This window comes from Gracilinanus agilis, chromosome 2 (genome assembly GCF_016433145.1).
Source record: "Gracilinanus agilis isolate LMUSP501 chromosome 2, AgileGrace, whole genome shotgun sequence".
NCBI lineage: Eukaryota > Metazoa > Chordata > Mammalia > Didelphimorphia > Didelphidae > Gracilinanus > Gracilinanus agilis.
Window position 1 is genome coordinate 661,301,791 of NC_058131.1, and position 21,159 is coordinate 661,322,949.

The 21,159-nt window shown below is 42.1% G+C and overlaps 1 protein-coding gene across 2 annotated transcripts in view; it reads right to left on the reverse strand.

The window, feature by feature from the left end:
• Positions 1-3,985: 3,985 nt before the first annotated feature.
• Positions 3,986-21,159, reverse strand: part of PRXL2A (peroxiredoxin like 2A) — a 40,000-nt gene continuing 22,826 nt past the window's right edge. For both annotated transcript variants that reach the window (XM_044665796.1, XM_044665797.1), the window contains exons 2-6: positions 20,212-20,388; positions 19,984-20,078; positions 15,227-15,367; positions 13,139-13,303; positions 3,986-5,351 (exon numbers count right to left, since the gene is read on the reverse strand). In XM_044665796.1, the coding sequence (XP_044521731.1) occupies positions 5,238-5,351; positions 13,139-13,303; positions 15,227-15,367; positions 19,984-20,078; positions 20,212-20,386 (690 nt within the window). In that variant the 5' untranslated portion in view covers positions 20,387-20,388 and the 3' untranslated portion in view covers positions 3,986-5,237. The remainder of the gene's footprint in view (positions 5,352-13,138; positions 13,304-15,226; positions 15,368-19,983; positions 20,079-20,211; positions 20,389-21,159) is intronic.

Consider the following 21,159-nt stretch of genomic DNA (forward strand, 5'->3'; position numbering starts at 1 on the left):
ACCCTGTGAGTCTTTTCACTAAATGCCTCTGCCTCTCTTGGATGAATAGGAGAAAAAGGGCATGCCAGCCTGGCTTAGGCAACTCTAGGAGCCTGTTGAGTAGCAATCTTCCTCTTTCTATATCTGCTGATGTTCATGGGTTCCAGAAAAGCCTCAAGATTGGAAGACATTAAAGAGAGAAGGAACCTGGACCAAGAAACTTGTGATTCTCCACCATCATAATTCCTGATTGAGAAAGTGTTTCTGCTTAATCATACCTCAAACACACAGACCAAGGCCATTCTGGCACCAATTTTTCAAATGGCTAGTCAGTTCCTTCCTCATTTTATCTGTTGGATTGCTGACTCACTTCCACTTTTCTGGGAGATCTTTCTCATTTGCTCTACCTCCAAGAAGCCAAGAAATCAACCTGATAACATCAGCTTTTTAGACTCTTTCAAAAGTGCCAGGCGGGCATGATCTGAGTCTTTTGCATGAGGAACCTAATAGTGGACACTGCAGCAACCAAAAACAGTCCTGATTTTGTAAATGACCAACTATATTCTCTAGGTCAAATCACTTCTCCTCTACCCTATCCCTGCCTTGGTTTTGTCATCTCTAAAATGAAGTAATTAGGACATACGGTCTCTAAGACTCATCTTCATTTATCAAATTCCAAGCCTCTTAGCCAACGCCTAATATTGTTGTTGGCTTTGAGAAACTCTTTCCCAATATCCTGAATGAGGTACATATAAATAAATAAATGGTAGGACAGAAGGGGACCTCAAAAAGCCTATGATTCTATACTCTGCCATCATTTTCTCTTCTTCTGGAATAGGAGGACACATCTACACCAGCACCTTGCCAGTGAAATCTCATAGTTTCGTTAACATGAGATGAAAAGAGAAAATGGAGCCCATAATGAATGAGCTAAAAAAATTTTTGTGAGAAATCAGAGTCTACTCTACTTTTTTCTCTCTTTAGACTGTCTTCTCAGTTCTCAAGGATTCAGTTATCATTTATATCCAAATGACTCCTAAATTCATATATAATGTACACAAATAATTACATATAAATATACATACATAAAGATATAAATATATATTCATTTACAAATACAGTAGGACCTAATTTTTACGTGAACTCAACATGCTCAAATTCAGGCAAACACGATTGGCAATCAATAAACCAAAGGCAGAAAAATACATGAAATAAAAATTTTTCTTACATGGCAATCACATGCCATTTCCCAAGCTGCGTAGTCTTGGAGCAGTTCACCCAGTCACACTCATTCTCACTCTGAGAAGCGTTAATGTCAGTCATTACATTGTAAGCCAGACATTAGCTTCTTGCATCAATCTTTGTCTGGAATTCTCCCTTGTAATAAGTTGTTTCCGAGTTACGGCAGTGCTTCACCTTGATTCAGGAACACTATTTAGTCATTAATAATGTCCCCAAAATACAAAGTAGTGATGCTGGTAGCTCTCATAAGTCTAGGAAAATTAAAGTGCCTTGGCATGTTTGTATAAGAAATACCTACTAAATAATGGGATTTGCCATCATGTGCAATTTTCAACTTACTCAAAGGGTCTCTCTCTGTCTCTCTGTCTCTCTGTCTCTCCTTCTCCTCCTCCTCCTCCTCCCTCCCCCTCTCTCCCCCCGTTACCCTCATCTGTCTGAGCTCCAGTTCCAATCATAGGCAAACTGATTGACTTTTCTGGGATTGTCTCCTTAGCTAAAAAAATGAATGGGTTGGAGTAAATGACTCTCCCCCTTCTAGCTCTAGAGTAATGATCCTTTGAAATAGATAAGGGAAGAAGGTAGAGAGAGTGTGTTCCTTTTGATTATCAGTGTATGGGACTAGTTTTGTTTTTTTTTTTATCCTTGTTAGAATGAAGATAATTTCTTTATTTGTTGATGGAGGTAGCTAAGGTGGCACAGTAGAGAGTGGCTAAAGCTAGGGCTGGAATCAGGAAGCCTCATCTTCCTGAGTTCAAATCTGGCCTCAGATACTTATTAACTGTGTGACCCTGGGCAAGTCACCTAACCTGTTTGCCTCAATTTCCTTATCTATAAAGTAGGGATAATAACAGCAACTATCTCCCAGGGTCATTGTTGTGAGGAGATAATAATTGTAAAGCACTTAGCAAGCATGGCACATAATTAAGTGCTATATAAATGTCAGCTATTTAGAAATCTGTAGTGTCAAGTCTCCCAGGGAAGGAAGAAAGACCTGAATGCCATCAATATTTTTAGTTACCGAAAAAAACTGTCATAAGGACCCACAGAGATCTAGCTTTCTGTGTTGCCAAAGAAACCAGGAAATTCAAGTGATAAGAAAATGGGCGGGAGGGAGGGCAGCTGGGTAGCTCAGTGGATTGAGAGCCAGGCCTAGAGATGGGGTATCCTAGGTTCAAATCTAGCCTCAGACACTTCCCAGCTGTGTGACCCTGGGCAAGTCACTTGACCCCCATTACCTAGCCCTTACTACTTTTCTGCCTTGGAGCCAATATACAGTATTGACTCCAAGACGGAAGGGAAGGGTTTAAAAAAAAAAATAGGCAGGGGCAACTGGATGGCTCAGTGGACAGAGACAGACCCAGGGACAGGAGAATCCAGGTTCAAATGTGGACTGTCTTTTTTAGCTAAATGACCCTGGGCAAGCCACTTAATCCCAATTGCCTATCCCTTACTGTTCTTCTTCCTTGAAACCAATGCTGATTGATTCTAAGATAAAAAGTAAGGTTGTTGTTTGTTTTTTTTAATCCTTCCCTTCTCTCTTACAATCAATATTGAGTATCAGTTCCAAGGCACAAGAGTGGAAAGGGTTAGGCAAGAAGAGTTAAGTGTTTTGCCCAGGGTAGTATCTGAGGGAGGATCTGAGCCCACATTTGAACCCAGGACCTTCTATCTCCATGCCTGGCTCTCAATTCACTGGGCCACCTCACTGCCTTTCGGTAAGGGTTTTTTGTTTGTTTCTTTGTTTCTTACTTTTCAAGGATACACAAAGACTTACTGTTTTTTTAAGCATGATTTTATTCTAGCCAGGTACCAAAACATTTTCCAGTAGGACAAGCCAAAGGACATATTAAAAATCAATGGTGTCCGAAGGTTCAGCTTTGCTGGATACATCTGTTCCATAAAACGAGGGAAATCTCTATTAACATAAAGTCATCACAACACACTCGTACACAACAATTCATTATTTCATCAGCACAGACTGCATCTCCTCCACAACTCGGCGAGCTGTTTCTTGGGCTGCTGTCGCCAGTAGACGGCCAGTCCTCGAAGGTGAGTCCCTCCGTCCCACCTTGGTGAGGCTGGTCCTCGTAGGACCAACACACCATCCATCCCTGGAGAGCCCACAATACTCCACGGGCACAATGAAGACCCCATTCTATCTCGCCTGAAGGTGAAATGCACCCCATTCTCTGGGCATCTGAAGGAGGAAGGAGCAAAAACAAAGAAGCAAAAAAAAAAGCCAGAAAAACCTTCCATGGGAATGGATTCCAAGAATATCACTCCAAAAATTATACTCATTAGAGATACAACCAAGCATAATGGAAAACACACTGAATTTGGCATCAGGTGGCCCAAGTTCAAATCTCAGTTTCAAAGAACAGCAACTTCCATTTATAAAAGTGTTTCCACTTTTACAACGCAATAAATCTCACAACAAATCTGTGGAATATAGCTAATGATGGCAGCTGACACTTCTCCGGTGCTTTTTTTGGTTTGTAAAGCCCCTCGCATGCATTTTCTCATTTCAAGAAGTTTTTTTCTTTTTTCTCTTTCTCTCTCTAAACTAGATTCAGGATCTCATCACTCCTGGTGGGGAGCCATCCTCTCAAATGGAGATTTATCCATTCTTGACAACATATGGCATTAAAGAGCTGCTTTTTTTTTTTTAAACCCTTAACTTCTGTGTATTGGCCCCTAGAGTGGTAAGGGTGGGCAATGGGGGTCAAGTGACTTGCCCAGGGTCACACAGCTGGGAAGTGGCTGAGGCCAGATTTGAACCTGGGACCTCCTGTCTCTAGGCCTGGCTCTCAATCCACTGAGCCACCCAGCTGCCCTCTAAAAAGCTGCTTTTTAAAGGGGGTACCAAAAGGTGAAGTACCTTGCTTAGAGTCCATAGCCAGTAGGTACTGGAAGCAGTTTTGGAACCCAGGTCCGCCTACTGCTACTCTCCGCCAACCCTTAACACTGACATCTGACCGTGTTAAACTCGGGGGACCCCTAGATCTTGCCAGCCACCCCTTAGCTTCCACCTTGGGCCCTCTAGTCATATTTTCTTTGATAGGTTTCTCTTCCTGAATCAGAGCAAAGATCATCTCACTTTCTCTTTTTGTATTTCTTCTGCTTAGTCCATTGTTTGGGAAAAGTAAACTTGAAATAAATGCACATTTATTCATTCATCTATCCATCCATGCATTCATTCCTGACCCTGAGGCCATCTCTCTGTCCTTGACGCCATTCTGCCCTTCACCAGTCATCATTATCCCTCTACTAATAGATGTGGAAAGGGAGGCTCAGCATGGTTGTTGGTTGCTTCTCTTTTGCCATACAGATAGCATCAAGATTGGACAGCAGTCTTTGTTAACAATCCAGCTCTCTGTTCATTAGGTCATGTTTATTATTATTCTCACTAGATACTATAAACAAATAAAGAAACGAAGTCTCATAGAGATTAAGCAATTTGCCAAAGAGCTATTAGATAGATGTTGGAGCTGGGATTCAAACCAAGGCCTCTCGAGGCTGAATTTGGTGCTCTTTTCATTATATCCTTATTTGGGGGAGGCGGGTGGTTATTAGATCCAGGGCAAGTCCACATCTCTGTCTCCTCCAATTCCAAATCCCTGCATTCCAGACTTTATAGCAATACCGAGAGAAGGAAGCACTTTGCAAATCTCAAAGGTGCTACAAATGTGAGTGAGGGGAGCTGTGGGTGCATGACTGATATATAGCTCAGAAAGCCAGACCTCACATTTTTCCCATTTCTTGGTGAAAAAATACTAACTTGCTTGGGGCTTAAAAAAAAAAGAAAGAAAAAAAAAGAAAGAGAAAGAGAAAAAAGGACCAAAAAAGGGGGGAAAAATTGATTTTGTTTTGAGTTCTAATTGTTGAGGCAAAATGAAAATCCAGAATCTGTGAATCAGGCAGATGGATTTGAATCCGTGGGACTTGTGAAGCCAAAGCCACATAGCTGAAGTCTTTCATCTGCCTAGATTTCCCCAAAGTCAACTCTTAACATGTGATTATTTTCCCTCGGAGGTCGAAGTGTGTGGCTTTATTTTTCTGGCAGCCTCCAGAACAGATGCAGGGTCGACTTTATCTCCAAATTCTTTCTCTCGGTGTTCTAGGAGAATCCCCTGACGAGAAAGTGAGACGAGGTTAGTTCTTCTTTCTTATCTGGGGGGGGGGGAATGGAGTGGGGGACAAGAGCAGAGGCAAGAAGGGGCCAGATTCTTTGACTCTGGTTTCACTATACAACGCATAGCCCTAAGTCAAAAGAAGAAAGAAAGGCCTCAGACCCACCAAAAATATAGGAAGCATCACTTTTCATGGTAGTAAAAAACCAACAATGAAGCACAAACCCACTGACTGTGAGATGGTTGCACAAATTTTGAAATAGGAAGGGAATTGGATACCATTCTAAAATGATGGCTAAGGGGCATCAGAGAAACATGGGAAGACTTATATGAACAGGTTCAAAATCAAACAGAACATGTATAATATACACCATTACCAAAATAAAAGAAAGCAATTCTCAAATGAAACCAAACTCTGATTCACTGTAATGACAAATCTTAATATCAAATGCTATGCAAAGTATTGGGGATCCAAATTAAATTGTCTGTTTCATTCCAGGTCATTGGGAATTCTGGAACACCTACTCTAAAGGAGCTTTTCTTTCCTAAAAGGAGCCCATCTATATAAATATACACACATATATGTGTGTGTATGAGTATGTGGAATAAATGAATGCACAATAAATACAAGGCAGGTCTGTACAGAGAAGGCAGGGAGAAAGGCACCAGCAATTAAAGGCATCACGAAAGCCTCTGGGGAGCAGGTCGTGTCTGAACTTTCTCCAGAAGGAAGAGGGGTGTTCTCTGAGATGGAAGTAAGAAGGGAGTTCATTTAGTACGAGGATCGGGAGATGGGATGTTTGTAGGAGGAACAGACGGAAAACCAGCTTTCCTGGACTGTAGAACGAGGGAGGAGTAATCCCTAATGATGCTGGAGAGACCGTTTAGGGCCAAATCACGAAGGGCTCTAAAAGGCAAAAAAAGGATCTATCTGATCCCAGAAGTTGAGTGGTGGAATGTACATGGTCAGATCTGCCTTTAAAAAAAAAAAAATCGCTTTGGCAATTATGTGGAGAAGGGGCTGGAGTGAGAGAAATCTGAGGCAGGAAGACTAAGAAATATACAAAATACAAAATATACAAAATCACCAAAAATATCAAAAATAAGAAAAAATACATTTAAAAAAAAACTCTAGGTTTGAGGTGATGAAAGCCTGAACGGTGACGACTAGAGAGATGGGTCAGATTGGAGAAATAATAAAGCATTAGAAATGGTTCCGATTTTTTCTATTGTCTAAATGTGAGGAATGAAGGAAAGGAAAAGCGGAGGATCACAGGGAGGGGACAAATCTAAGAGATTGTAAGAAAGATGGTGCCTTGGAGGAAAATAGGGAAATTAAAAAGGAAGGTGGCTTTGGGGGGAAAGCCGACGAGTTCTCTTTTAGACAGGCTGAGTCTCAGGGCTTTGGGCTCGCCTGGTCTGACACGTTCGATAGAACAGGAACCAGGATAACAGGGAAGAAGCTTCGGCCGGATTTATAGGCCTGCGAGTCATTTTCATAGAGATGTTCATTAAACTTGTGGAGTTGGTGAGTCCTGGAGTTATGACAGGGAGGATCCAAGGAAAGAGAGAAAAATCAGCAGATGGGTAGAAGAACCAGGAAAAGGGCTATCCTGAAAATCCAGAGAGAGGAGTGCCTAGGAAAGGGTGATCAAGTGTCCAGTACAGCAACTAAGTCAAGGAGGACGAGAGCTAAGAAAATACTCACCAAAACTGGCAATTAAAGAGACTATTGGACAATGACACATTCTTTTGTTTTCAACATCAAGCACAAAGGGGCAGCTAGGTGGCTCAGTGGATGGAGAGCCAGGCCCAGAGATGGGAGGTCCTGGGTTCAAATCTGAACTCAGACACCTCCTAGCTGTGTGACCCTACTCAAGTCACTTGACCCCCATTGCCTAGCCCTTACCACTCTTCTGCCTTGGAACCCATACACAGTATTGATTCTAAGATGGAAGGTCAAGGTTAAAAAAAAAACACATCTAGCAAATAGTAGGCCCTTAATACATTGTTGCTGACTGAATACCCAAATGGTGTAAAAACCAAATGTTGTATATCCTGGATTGCTGTGAATATTGATTCTGTTTATTTTTCTGTATTATAATGGAAATAGAGCAAGAGAGAAGGAGATTAGAAATTAATTTAAAGACCAGAAGTATTAACAAAACTTTAAATTAAAGAAAAGAATTAAGTAGGGCAGAGAGTATAGATGCTAGGCCTGTTTCTAGGCTCCATAGGGAAAGAGGAGTTTTTGAGATTTCTTTTAAAAAAAAAAAAACCTTTTTATTTATTTAAAGGTGTTTGATTAAAACATCTTTTCTTAAGTTGTCCAGGGTAATGAAAGGAAATTAATAGACAAATAAGATAGGAAAAGCAGGCTAGAAGAAAAGTAGTTCAGATACCAAATGTTTGTTATAAAAACAAAACAAAAAAACTCAGAAGGAATGTCTATGGTGTTCTAAAATGACTTCTAGAAAACCAGATTGGAAGGTTTTTGTTTTGATAGCAACCAAAAATTTTTCTATTTTCTCAAAGTAAAATCCTTTAAAGAGATAAAGCTACCTTTGCCTTCCTTTTGCTAAGAGACAACTGCCTGTCGGATCATGACTTTGGTGATTAAGCAACTGACTTTCTCCCTAAGTCACCTCCTCCCATGACAGGCTCTCTGGAGAGAGTGAGCCAGAGCCAGGGCAGAAAGGCAGGCTTGGCGCAGGTCCTTCAGGCAAGAAATGAACCAGCGGCAGTGCTCACAGGGCAGGAGAAGGGGGCAGCGAAGTAGGGCGAGCCAAAGTACAGAGGGGAAAGGAGAGGAAAATACCCTTAACCTTCCTGACCATCTTAGAATCAATCCTGTGTCCTGCTTCCCAGCAGAAGAGCAATAAGAACTAGGCAAAGGGGGTTGGGGGGGGGGAGGGTCACCCGGCTAGGAAGTGTCTAAGGCCAGACTGGAACCCAGGACTGCTCTCAATCCCCTGAGTTGTCCAGCTGCCCCTAGAGAAAATTCCTTTTCAATAAACACTTGTTGAATGTGTGAAGGCACTCTGAATCTGTGACAGCAATGTGGACACTGTGAGGTAGTGCCACAGGGCTGGATCTGGAGTCAAGAAGACCTGAGTTAAAATCCATTTTCAGATATTTATTTAGCTATGAGACTTTGGGCAAGTCAACTTAGCCTAGCCTCAGTTTCTCCATCCGTAAAATGAGGGTAATAATAGCACTTATCTCCCAGGATTGTTATGAGGATAAAATGAGATTTTTATAAAGTGAATGCAGACCTTAGATGACTATGTAAATGATGGTGGTAGGAGTAGTGGTAGTAATAGTGATGGTAGTAGTGGTAGTAGTAGTGGTAGTAGTGGTGGTAGTAGTGGTGGTGGTGGTGATGGTAGCAATTACTACTTGTATGAATGTCCCTAGAAAATCTCTGTCCTCTCCCTAAGCTTATTTCCTGCTTGGCAGCACATGTCCGGCGCGAACGCTCCCTCCCTAGTACGGTACTAGGAAGCGGGTCCATTAAAATGTGTAAATCAAACTGAAACGTGTCCATCTAAAGGGCTGATGTGCGGGTGAGGAGCAGAAGGCGGCTTTGGCTTTTCTGCCACGGCAGACACCCAGGCCTGAGGAGGCGGGTGTGGATCCCCGTCACAATTCTTAGCCACGTGGCTTTGGGCATCGGGAGAGAGAGCAGCCACTTGGGCCATGAATCACACCCTCCGGGCTCCAGGGAGGAAGGTGGGGGCCACCCAGGCTCTTTGGGAGACCAGCCTTCCTCTGAAGGATGAGCACCCCGGGAGTCATCGGGAGGCAAAGTCTGGCACGTTGGCCAAACCTTGGCCTGAGGGGCTGCCAGTGAGGGGTGGAGAAGAACAGCCTCTTAGAATGTGTGAGCCGTCAGGAAGCTCTGGAGGGCCCTTCTTCACAGGCACCGTGACATAAGAGTAAGTTAGGAGCAGAGGCAGAATTAGAACTCGGGTCAACATCTCTGCTTGTTGTAAGGATGCCCAGGAGACCGCTAGGTGGCAGAATGGAAGGTATTAGATCTGTACTTGGGAAGTTGCTGTGCAAACCTGGGCAGGCCTTCTAACATCTCCCAGCCTCAGTGTTCTAATCTGTAAAATGAGAATAATAGCACTTCCCTCCCAGAGGGGTTCTGAATATAAAATGAGATAATTTACATAAAATGCTATAACAATCTTGGCTATTATTAATAATAGTATTATTATTATTAATGATCTTTTTCCCAAGACCAATGCCTCATTGATTTTTATTATCAATGAAAAAAATGAGCAAATACCTTTTTTCTTCGGTCCCATCTATTTAAAACACCAGGGATGGGAGAGGTCAAAGGTAAGACTGTACACAGCATTTTATGTGTCCAAAGCAATCATTTCAGTTTATTTTCACAATAACCATGGGAGGCAATAAAAGGTGTCTATCCCATTAGATAAATTAGAAAAATGACCCACATAGAGGCACGGTGATTTGTTCAAAAGCACACAATGAATTAGTTGGGAAGACGAGGATGGAAACCAAGGTTTCCTTTGCTCTTCCCAAAGGCTTATTGGTGCTCGAGAAGATCAATGAAGTGGAGAATGAAGCTGCCAAATTGATATTTCTAGAATAAAGATCTGGTCAGCCCTTTCATCCAGAAACCTTCGATGGCTCCCTTTATTGCCTCTAGGGTACATTAAAAAAAATTAGCCTGGCTTTCAAATCTCCCCACCTTTAGAGTCTTATTTCAGAGCACTTCCCTTTACACACTCATCATTCAGTCAAATAAACCAGCTTGATGCTTCCTCTCAGAGCCTTTGAGCAGGGGTTCCCCCAAACCTGGAATGCCCTCCTCTTCTCCTCTGCTTTGGGGAAGCTCTAGCTTCCTATATTTGTTTACTTGTTTATTAAACCTTTACCTTCTGTTTTTCAATCAATTCTGCGACAGAAGAGTGACAAGGGCTAGACAATTGAGACTAAGTGACTTGCCCATGGTCACACAACTAGAAAGTATCTGAGGTCATATTTGAACCCAGAACTGCCCGACTCCATTCTGGGTGCTCTATCCACTGTGCTACCCAGCTGCCTTCAAGCATTACAGTCTACATAATACCTTTCCTCATCTCCTGTGGTGAGTGCTTTCTCCTAAAGATTATTTTGTATATATTTTGCATTTATTTCTCTGGGCACATAGTGTGTTCCCCAATAGAATTCAGTCCCTTCAAAAGCATTTCATTTTGGTTCTATGTATCCCCATCCCTCAGCAAAGCACCTTCTTCATATAAGTATTTAATGAAAGTTTACCATTTGGGTTGAAGAGTAAAAAGGGATTTTGAGGGAATCAAGGGGGAAAAAAAAAAAGAGCAAAAATGAGACTTATTAGCCCTTCTAGCAGGAAGGATTTTGTGTCCTATTTAATTATTAATGCTGAAAAGTGATATTAATTTAAAGGAAGGATGGGCTCTTCCTTGGGAAAAGTTGAACCAGCTACTGCTATTTGGGTAGAAGCCAACGTTGTCTTTCAAAGATTGGATAAAAGACAGTAAGCAAAAGGCCCCCAGGAAGGCTCAGCTCCTGATGACCAAGCCTGGATCCCTACAGGTGACTCGAGGGAAAGCCAAGAGTGAAGGCTGGGGTTGGGAGGGAGTAGAAATAAAGGGAACATGTGAAGATCCAGAAGGTATGGAGTTTAGGGTTAAAATAAATTTAACTATACATATACTCAAAATAAATAAATAAATAAATGAATAACGTTAAATATATAGTTATTTTAAATCTATATGTATATATTTTAAATTTATATTATATATAAATTTAAAATAAATTTAACTATATATATGAATTTAAAATAAATGTAACTATATCTATAAACTTAAAATAAATTTAATTATATATAAATTTAAAATTAATTTAACTATATCTATAAATTTAAAATAAATTTAACTATATCTATAAATTTAAAATTAATTTAACTATATCTATACATTTAAAATAAATTTAACTATATCTATAAATTTAAAATAAATTTAACTATATCTATAAATTTAAAATAAATTTAACTAAAGATATATAAGTTTAAAATAAATTTAACTATATATATAAATTTTAAAAAAGTTAAAATAAATGATAGAATAATTAGGGGGAATCATAATATAGATACAAGAAGTACTTAATAAATTAATAAATGTTTTATCACAGATTCATTCACTAGNACTATATCTATAAATTTAATAAATATATCTCAAGATATATAAGTTTAAAATAAATTTAACTATATATATAAATTTTAAAAAAGTTAAAATAAATGATAGAATAATTAGGGGGAATCATAATATAGATACAAGAAGTACTTAATAAATTAATAAATGTTTTATCACAGATTCATTCACTAGTTTGCTTCTGTCGGGCCTAGCCCTCGGTGTCTTCGTTTATAAGACGAGGAGAGAAAAGTCAGGTATGGTGATGCATGTCTACAATATCTGCTCCTAAAGGGGCTGAGGCTGGTGGAGAACTTGGGCTTGGGGGTTCTAGGCTGCAGCAGGGCTAAAGCCGGTCCTTGGGAGCAGGGAGGCGGTAAGGGGGGGAGGAATGCCAGGCTGCTTAAGGACGGGAGAACTGGCACAGATGGGGAAAGAAGGAGTTCAAGGCCAGTGGTGAGAGGGAGAGACAACTCGAAAGCACAGTCCAATGAGCAGGCTGGATGGGAGCGCTTCCTCTCTGTAAAGCCCACAAAGCCCGTCTGCTTCCTGTTTATAAAATGGGGCTAATGACCCTTTCCAAGCCCCTCTTACAGAACAATGGTGAGAAAAGCACTCGGTACACTCTGAAACACACTGTGGTTCGGCCCTCCTTTGGGGATTCTCTCGGGAAGGAGGCTGGAGTGTTTGCCACGTTATTCTGCAGCCCTTTTCGGATGAGGGACTGAGGCTGACGTGGCTCGGCCAGGCTCAGGGCCTGAAGGAGCAGGGAAGGTATTTCCTCTCCCCTGGAGCTGCCCTGGTGGACAGCAGGGGGAGGTGCTTGGACGGGCGGACAGACCACAGCCGGGAGGGAGTGCCTAAGCATGACAGGAAAAGGCTGGCACCGGGGCGAAGCGAGCAGAAAGCAGATCAGGGCTGGTCTTTGAAGGGACGATGCCCAGCGCAGAGATGAAACAAGAAATGGACCATTAGCAGAGGTGCCAAACCGTATTAAGTCTTCCTGAGACTTCTCACCTGTCTCCCAGCAGACTGTAAATAGAACTTGGGAATCCTGTTTAAATGAATGTGCTGAATCCTCCAACTTCTGATCTTTTTAGGCTTAGAATTCGTCTCTCCGTAGGAAAAAACTTCTCCCTGCCCCGTACTTAATTTACGCTTGTCCATAGCACACCTTTTAAAGTTATTCATCTTTGGGGGGAATCCTAGACTAGAACCCAAAATCAAATTGGTTCTAAGAGTCACTGGAGTGGGGACAAATGAGCTAATGAAGCTGAGGTCCGGGTCCCCACTAGAGCCCAAGCAGAGATGGGGGGCAAAGGACACGGCTTTGACCCTCCGGCCTCAGCCAAACCGAACCTCTATTTTTAAGGCAAGACACGTCTTTGTGACTGAATATCAAGGGCTACTCTGAGCCTGGGGAGTTGGGGAGGATTCCTGGCTTGTCTCTTCCAGATAATGGGATGGTAGCTATGATTTCTAACCTCAGGGAAAAAGGGAAGTGGGGAAAAGGGGGCAGGCTGGGGTTCTCGAGGAAAACGAAAAAGACAGCATGCAAACACCGAGGTACAAGGACACACACTCAGACACGTGTTCTACCTGCTTGCCTGGCCCAATCACATAAACGCCTCCAAGGATGAACCCTTCTCCTTCGAGGTTGCCGGAGAAGCCCTTACTCCTGGCCCGGAAAAAGTTCTGCCAGACGCCCAGACGAATAAATCCCATAAACATCATCTTCCGCTTCTGGGGGCCATAAAATTTTTTCTGCAGAAAAGAGACAGATGTCAAATCTTTTCTGCTTATGTCTTTGTTCCTTCTCCTCTCTCTCTCCAATCTCTCCTCACCTCTTCGGAGCAGGAAGGCTGGCAGAAGAAGTATTTAGTTCTTCAGAGAAAAATAGCATTTGCTGGTGCCTGGAAAAGTTTTGTGTGTAATACCCCAAACTCACACAGAATTCCAAGAATTAAGCTTGAGTTCTCTCGTTAAAACGGACACGGTAAAAGCCTCGTGAGAATTTACATGTAACTCGGAGCCTACATCCTGGCTGAATATTTAGACTTGGACCTTTTTAGTTTGGGGGATATCCTGGGTATGTATGGGGAGGGGGCAGAATCCTGCTCATGAGCTCTGTATGACTTGGTAAACTCTTTCTGAGAGTTTCTATGGTTGAAGAATCAATCTCCTGAGGGGTACAAAAGGGAGATCACTGGTTTTGTACTATGAGGACCTAGATTTAAATCCTACCTCTGACACTTACCGCTTGTGTGACCTTAGGCTAGTCACTTAACTTTGGGGGGCCTCAGAAGCTTCATTTGTAAAAAATGAGAGGTTTGGGCTAGATGGCTTCTAGGTCCCTTACAGATCTAAATCTATGATCCTATGACTTGTACTTAGCTAGGTTGGTGCTTGGATAGCAGCTTGGGAAGGCTGCTAGAGCTTGCCTTCTCCTGACAGAGCTTTTGGAATTCTGGGGTCTTCTAGGTGGCTGCGGAGTTAGAATGGCGGTTAGAAGGACATGATGTCTTCTTGAGTTCCAATCCTGCCTCAGGCACGAGTTGGGTGCCACTGGAAAAATCACTTAGCCTCTCTCTGCCTCAATTTCCTCATCTATAAAATGGAGATAATAGTAGGACCTCCCTCTCAGGGTCATTGTAAGGATCAAATGAGATTATAATGGTAATGTACTTAGCACAGTGTCTGCACCTAGTAAAGGCTATAGAAGTAGTCATTATTATCATTATTATTATATATAATGATATATAAATAATTATTTAATTAATATATAAGGAATAGCTATTAGAGCTTAATGGAACTTAATGGAGGAGAAGCTAAACATGAGCAGCCTGAAATATTCTTGCTCTCAACTGGATGATAGCAATCTTTTTATTTTTGCTATAATTCCTTGGGTACAATAGAAGGTAGAAGAAAATTTTCTCATTGGTAAAATGGGAAAAACAATAGCATCTACCTCCTAGGGTTATTGTAAGAATCAAATAAGATACTCCCTTTCCCCTATCCCCAAAATCTGGAATAAAAACTGTTAAATCTTAAAAAAACAAAAAACAAACCAGGATACAGTGCTGGGCTCCTAGTAAATGCTCTATAAATGTTAGCCATTCTCTTCCTCTTTCCCCTCCTCCTCCTCCTCCTCCTCATTATTATTATTAATCTGTGGCTAGGAGTAGGCCATGACAAGTAGTGAACAATAGGGAGAGAAATGGGCTGTTTCCATGTTACCCTGAAGTCTGATTCCTTGTGAGCTTTGAATTCCATTATAGAATGAATTAGTCCTACTTGTCTTTAGCAATATGTCAGGCTCACAGAACTTCATTTCAAGAAGCATTTAAGCAAGAAGCAAGAAGAAAGCTCTTATAATCTCCTAATTATGTTATCCAAGGTGCATGAAAAAGATAATCATGTGAGAGGATGGCAAACAGGAAGGCTGCTGGGCTTTCAAAGGAACTCAATACAGCCTAGAGAAGAAAGCCAAGGCTGATTTCAACCAAGTGAGCTATAGTGCTGCTCAAGGAATTCATTTTCTCAAGCCCAAATTCAGGCCCAGTCCGCTGAACTTTGGCAATTCAGCATTCAAGCTACCCCCAGAAATTCAACCAAGCAAGGAGCCACCTCTGATTTGGCACTCTGAAGAAACACACGGCATTAGAATCGGTTTAACCACAGATGTACCCTTTCATCCAGAAAGATTTTTCCTTTGAAATAGGGCTGGAAATTCTCCACTTCTGACCCAATCTTCTCTTTCACCACACCATAGAGTGGGACGCCCAACAGATCTAGCTGGGGTTTGAGAGCAGAAAGTTCAGCTGCTTCCTGAGAAAAAAGAGAGAGATGGGTTAGTAGACATACACGCGCACACAAGTACACAAATATATACACTCTCCAACAATTTTCTTCCTGATTGATAAAATGGTTTGCAATCTCCTCTTAATTCTTCAAAGAAAACACAGAAAAAACCCCTCTCCATTCCAACATCCAAAGAGGCTGCCTCCTGATGCGGGGCTGAAAGGGCTGATTGTCACTCGAACCAAGAGGAGGACAAAGATGGTTTGTTTTCTTTTTATGGCCAAACAACAGCTCACTTATATTTTATAACATTATTCGGTCAACAACAAGCAGTAAAGAAGAAACTTGTTTTGCAGAGGAATCTTGTCCAATTCGGATTCACTGAGACAGTGCATGGAGTAGTTCGTTATAATAATGGACAAAGGCCTTCGTGGTACAAATGGCAAAAGGGGATGCTTATGGTGTCAAAGGAGATTTCACCTTTAATAAAGATATTTCATCACAGGCAAGGACCTAATTTATATCTTCAACCTAATTAGGGAGGTTGCATGTTCCTAGATCCTATCTAGAATACTTATTAACTCAATAACTGGATAAATCACTTAAACTTGGAGTGAGGAAGACTTAAGTTTGAATCTTCTCTAGAATACTTATTAACTGGACAAACTGTTTAACCTTTGAGACTATCATCCATCCAACCATCCATCCATCCATCCATCCATCCATCCATCCATCCACTCATTCATTCATTCATTCATTCATTCATTCATTCATTCAGAAGGCATCAAGTGAAGTGCCACATACTGTGCTAAGCTCTTGGGATACAAACCCCAAAATGAAAATCATTACCCTCAAGGAATTAATGCTCTATTAGGGGAAGCTTCAGTTTCTCAACTGGAAAATAGAGATAATAAAAGCACCCATTTGCCAGGATTGTAAGGTTCAAATGAGATAATAATAATCACAAAACAAACCTTAACGCCCCAAATAAAGGTGGGCTGCTTGAATTCTCATTCTCTTCTTATATTCAGTAGAGAATTCAGATAGAAGCAGTTCTGGGACAGATCTCTATCATACTAGAGTTCTCTTGTGTTTATAGACTATTTTTGATAGATGTTTGATAGACTATTAGACAGGTGGAAGATACTGCTTTTTAATAACCGAATAAAAGTGCTAAGATTGTTATAATTACTCAGAGCCAGATACTCTGGCTCTAAAAGCAATTCTTTTGCCACTAGGCCATTCTGCCTAACACATACTGGCTGTTTGGCCTTGAGGAAGTCACTTAATTCCTCAGCATCTAGGGAACGCTTACGATTATAAGTGGTAGTGAAGATCCTGTCCTGCATTGACAGAAGGGGTTTTCTTATCTAGTAAGTTTTTTATATTAATGAAATCACATATTAAGTTCTTATTCCTACTCCCATCATAATTAAGCTGTAACTAAACAAAAGACTCAGCCAAAGAAACAGAGGGCAGAACAGGAAGGCCTCACAGAGTCTGGTAAATAGTGGCATTTAATCAATTCATTCTTTCCTCCTTCAATCCTTTCCTTATTGAAGTCTTGCCTGGTAAGCTGAAAGGTTCCCCTCATTCAGAGGAATTCATCCTTCACTGTGGGGCAGCTAGGTGGCACAACTGATAGAGCTCAGGGCCTGGAATCCGAAAGACTCATTTTCCTGAATTCGAATCTAGCCTCAGACACTGGGTAAGTCAGTTAACCCTGTTTGCCTCAGTTTCCTCATTTATAAAATGAGCTGAAGAAGGAAATGGCAAACCACTCCAGTATCTTTGCCAAGAAAATCCCAAATGGGGTCATTAAGAGTTGGCCACAAGTGAACAACAACAATTCTTCACTATATACATTAGATAAACTGATACTGCATATATTTTCCGGTTTGGAGGGTGGAAAGCTCCTCCCAGAATCTTCACAGATGGAGGGTCTCCTGGACAGCCATCTCTTCAGTTTCCAAAAGGCTGTAACACCCTAGATTTTTCCACCATGCCCCCATCCCATCTTTTCTTTTTCACTTCCTTTATGTGTTGTCTTCTCCATTAGAATGTAAGTACCTTGAGGGCAGAGATTGTCTTTTTGTTTGCATTTATATTCCTAGTGCTTAGCACAATTCCTGGCACATAGCAAATGCTTAAGAAAATGCTTGTTGAACTTGCTTATTGATTCTGGGTCTCTTTATTAATTAATTTACCCTAAGGGTTCTTATATATACACATGCATATCCTTTTCACTCATCCTTGGGGAAACCAAAAATTTCCATAACACATTACTACTTAATTAATGTTGGAAGGTTTTTTTTTTCCAAGTTCTCAGGCCCCTACTTTGAAAGTAGAAGAAACTAAAATCAGCACAAGCTCCTAGAATGCTCTTTAGAGGCAACAACCAACAAATGTAAATGGGAGTTGCTCCCTTGGTATCATCAGAGGTTTCCTCTATCTCGCCAAGAAAGCCCAACCCAGCCTGCCAAGGACAGGTAAGGAGTCAAGAAGGAAATCCCTTTAGGTCAGGGAGTGGGCAAACAAAATCTGAATAGAATTCTCACTATTACTAATTAGGACATAAAAGGCACCAAACTGGAAATGATTCAAGATTGCTTAAGGATTAGAGCTCTCCAAAGTGGCGCTGGGTGCTTTAGAAGAGAGTAAGCTCTCTATAACTGGGAATTCAAAGACTTGTTTGGTTATGCTCTAGAGAGAAAGCTTATTCAGAAGCAAGTTGGACCATCATCTGGTCTTTGAGCTCCTTTCCAGCTGTGGCATTCAATGAGCAATTATTGATTTATCCTGTGCCAGATACAGTGCTAAGAGCTAGGGATCCAAATACAATAAGTGAAACAATCCTGGATCACAAGGAACTTGGGTTCCAATAGGGAAACATTAAGTACACATAGAATTGTACATGAAATAATTGTAAAGTAGTTAAATACAAGATAGTTGGGAGGGAGGACGTTAGCAGCTGAGGGAATGAAGAAAAGGATTCAAGGAGAACAGGGTGCTTGGACTCAGTCCTGAAGGGACAAAAGGATTCTCCGAGGCCCAGGTGAGGAGGGCGTGCCTACCAAGCTCAAGAGCAGCCAGCTTAAAGCCAGAGACCAAAGATGAAGTGTTGTGTGGGAACAGAGAGAAAGCTAGTTTGAGTGGATGGCAAAATGGTTAGGGACAGTCAAAGTGGCAAAATGAGACAAAGGATTTTTGCCTGGCTCACCCAGGAAACCTCCTTCATAACTGCTTAGAATTCTGGCAGACCAAATTCTGATGGAGCAAGTCAAGAAATCACAATGAGTCATTTTTTCAGTCTGGAGCAGCTTAGCAAGACAGACCTGGAGAGGGGGGCAGAGGGTAGCCAAAAGGGAGTGCAGTGACATGGCACGCAATATTCCAGAACCCAAGGATGGAAAGGGGGCTAAGACAAAGAAACCAGGGTAGGAAGCACCAGCACACAGAGAGATCCCAGTGGATCCTTCAGCTAGCACCGGGTGTAGGAATGAACACTATTTGGCAGCTCTCTCTTGCCCACTACCCAGCTCCAGACCAGAGATTCAGGTACAAAAGAGGAGTGGCAAGTGTGTGGGGTCTTAGTAATGGACTGAACAAGGACCAAATTCTGGAAACATATCTGTGTGGCTCTGAGCCTGGATGAGAAGATCAAGATCAAAGGGGAACCAGCAGTTCAGTGGCTCTAAACATACAACTCTCCCGGTGGGCTAACAGTGACAGAATCCAGCAAAAGTTTACTGAAATGCAACCCTGTAGAAGTCAAGAGACCCACTCCTGGGTCAGAAATTTGCAGAGCGCAGACCAGGAGGGCAGTGAACAAGCCTCTCCATGGATCACACCACTTGGGGAGCACTGAAAACTTGTAGGCTCCCAGACTGAGGTGTGAAAGCAACAGAAGGACCTAAGAAAGCAGAAGCTCAGGCCAGACATCACCCCCAGAAGTGTACAGAGTCCAGCCCTAATATAAAATCAAAGTCAAGAAGTTGGCTCAAAGAAAGAAGAATCTGACCATAAAAAGTTACTATAGTGACAGAGAAGTTAGACACAAACACAGAAGAAGATAATGACTCATAAATATTTACAGCAAAGCCTCAAGGAAAATGCAGATTGGACACAAGCCCAAAAAGAATTCCTAGGAGAGTTAAAGAAAGAGATTAAAAAATAACCAAAAAATTATAAAACAAATTAGGATAGAAAAAAATGGGAAAAGATATGAGAGCCATACAAGAAACTTATGAAAAGAAAATGAACAGGGGGTAGGTAGGTGGCTCTGACCTCAAACACTTCCTAGCTATGTGACCCTGGGCAGGTCACTCAACCCCCATTGCCTAGTCCTTAACACTCTTCTACCTTGGCACCAATACACAGTATTGATTCTAAGACAGAAGACAAGGGTTATTTAAACAAACAAACAAATAAATAAATAAATATAGTAGCTCTTTAAGGTGGAAGGTGAGGGTTTAAAAAAAATTAGAACTCAAAACTTAAAAAGAAATGGATGTTAAAAATAAATAGTAAGTAAAAAAAAACAACCAATATTACAAAAAACAGTGCTATGGACATGTGAACCACAAAGGTCTCTCACATATCCTGGCTCTTTTGAAGACTAAAAGCCTAAAAAAACAACATACCTCTCGGCACAAAAAACAGCCCGGCCTCCGCACCGCCATGATCACTGCCCCTCGGTGTTCCCAGAGTTCTCGGGCTTTGAACGTCTTTGGGGATTCTGGAAGGGAAAGAAAGGCATTCGGTGTTTTTCCATCCGTGTTTCACTTACTGCTTCGGAGGCATCTAGGCAGGTCCGAAATAGCGTCCTGAAAGACCTAAGAGCAGCGGGAGCTCCGCGGCTCCGTCCTCACCTTCATCCAGGGTTTTCAGCTGGATCTCCTCCAGAAACTCCAGCGTAGCGTCCACCGATTTGGTGAGAAACAGGTCCGTGTTGGCCAGGATTAAGCTCAGCGCAGCCGCCCCCAGGGCGCCGGCCCCCAGAGACCACATCCCCACCGAGAAGAAGCTCAGGTCCAGGAAAGACATTTCTGGAGATGAAAAGCAACCGTGTGTTACTTCCTCCCCCACTGGGAGCCCCTGCAAAGACCCAGAGAGACGGGGCTGCCCGGGGGCAGCAGGCGAAGCGCTATCCCGGGGAGAGCTCTGGGGCGCGCAGACACCATCCAGACGGGTCCCCGCCCCGCTCCCAGAACAGTCATCCCCAAGGAAGCCCACGGAGGTCTCCGGGGTGAGTTCTCACCCCTTCCCGGAGTCTCACAGCAAGCCTGGTTTAGAGAGCAAAGCCCTGGCCACGGGCAGCGTAAAGGATTTACCTCCACTTGCGGCAGAAGCCGCCCAGCTTATCGGGGAGGGCGGGGGCAGGTTCCAGACTTTGGACACCCACCTGCACCCAGGAGCCACTTCATAAACGTTTCCTGATCGACTCATTTGTCATTTCGTCAGTAAGGAAAACTCCCCGTTTTGACTCAAACTCAGAACCTTTTTCTCCAAATCTAACACTCTTCCACTCCATTTGACAGCTAAGCGGAGTGCTGGGCCGGGAATCAGGAAGACCTGAGTTCAATCGGACCTCAAGCACTTACTTATTAGGGACAAGGTCCTAGGCAAGTCGTTGAATGCCGGTTTGCCTCGATTTCCTCAATTTTAAAATGGAGATCATAATAGCACCCAGCTTTGTTAGGAGGATCAAATTAGAGAAGACTTTTAAAACACTTAGCATAACGTCTCACACGTAGTAGGGGCTTAATAAATGTTAATGATAAATAATAATTTAATAATAAATAAAAAACAAAAACCTT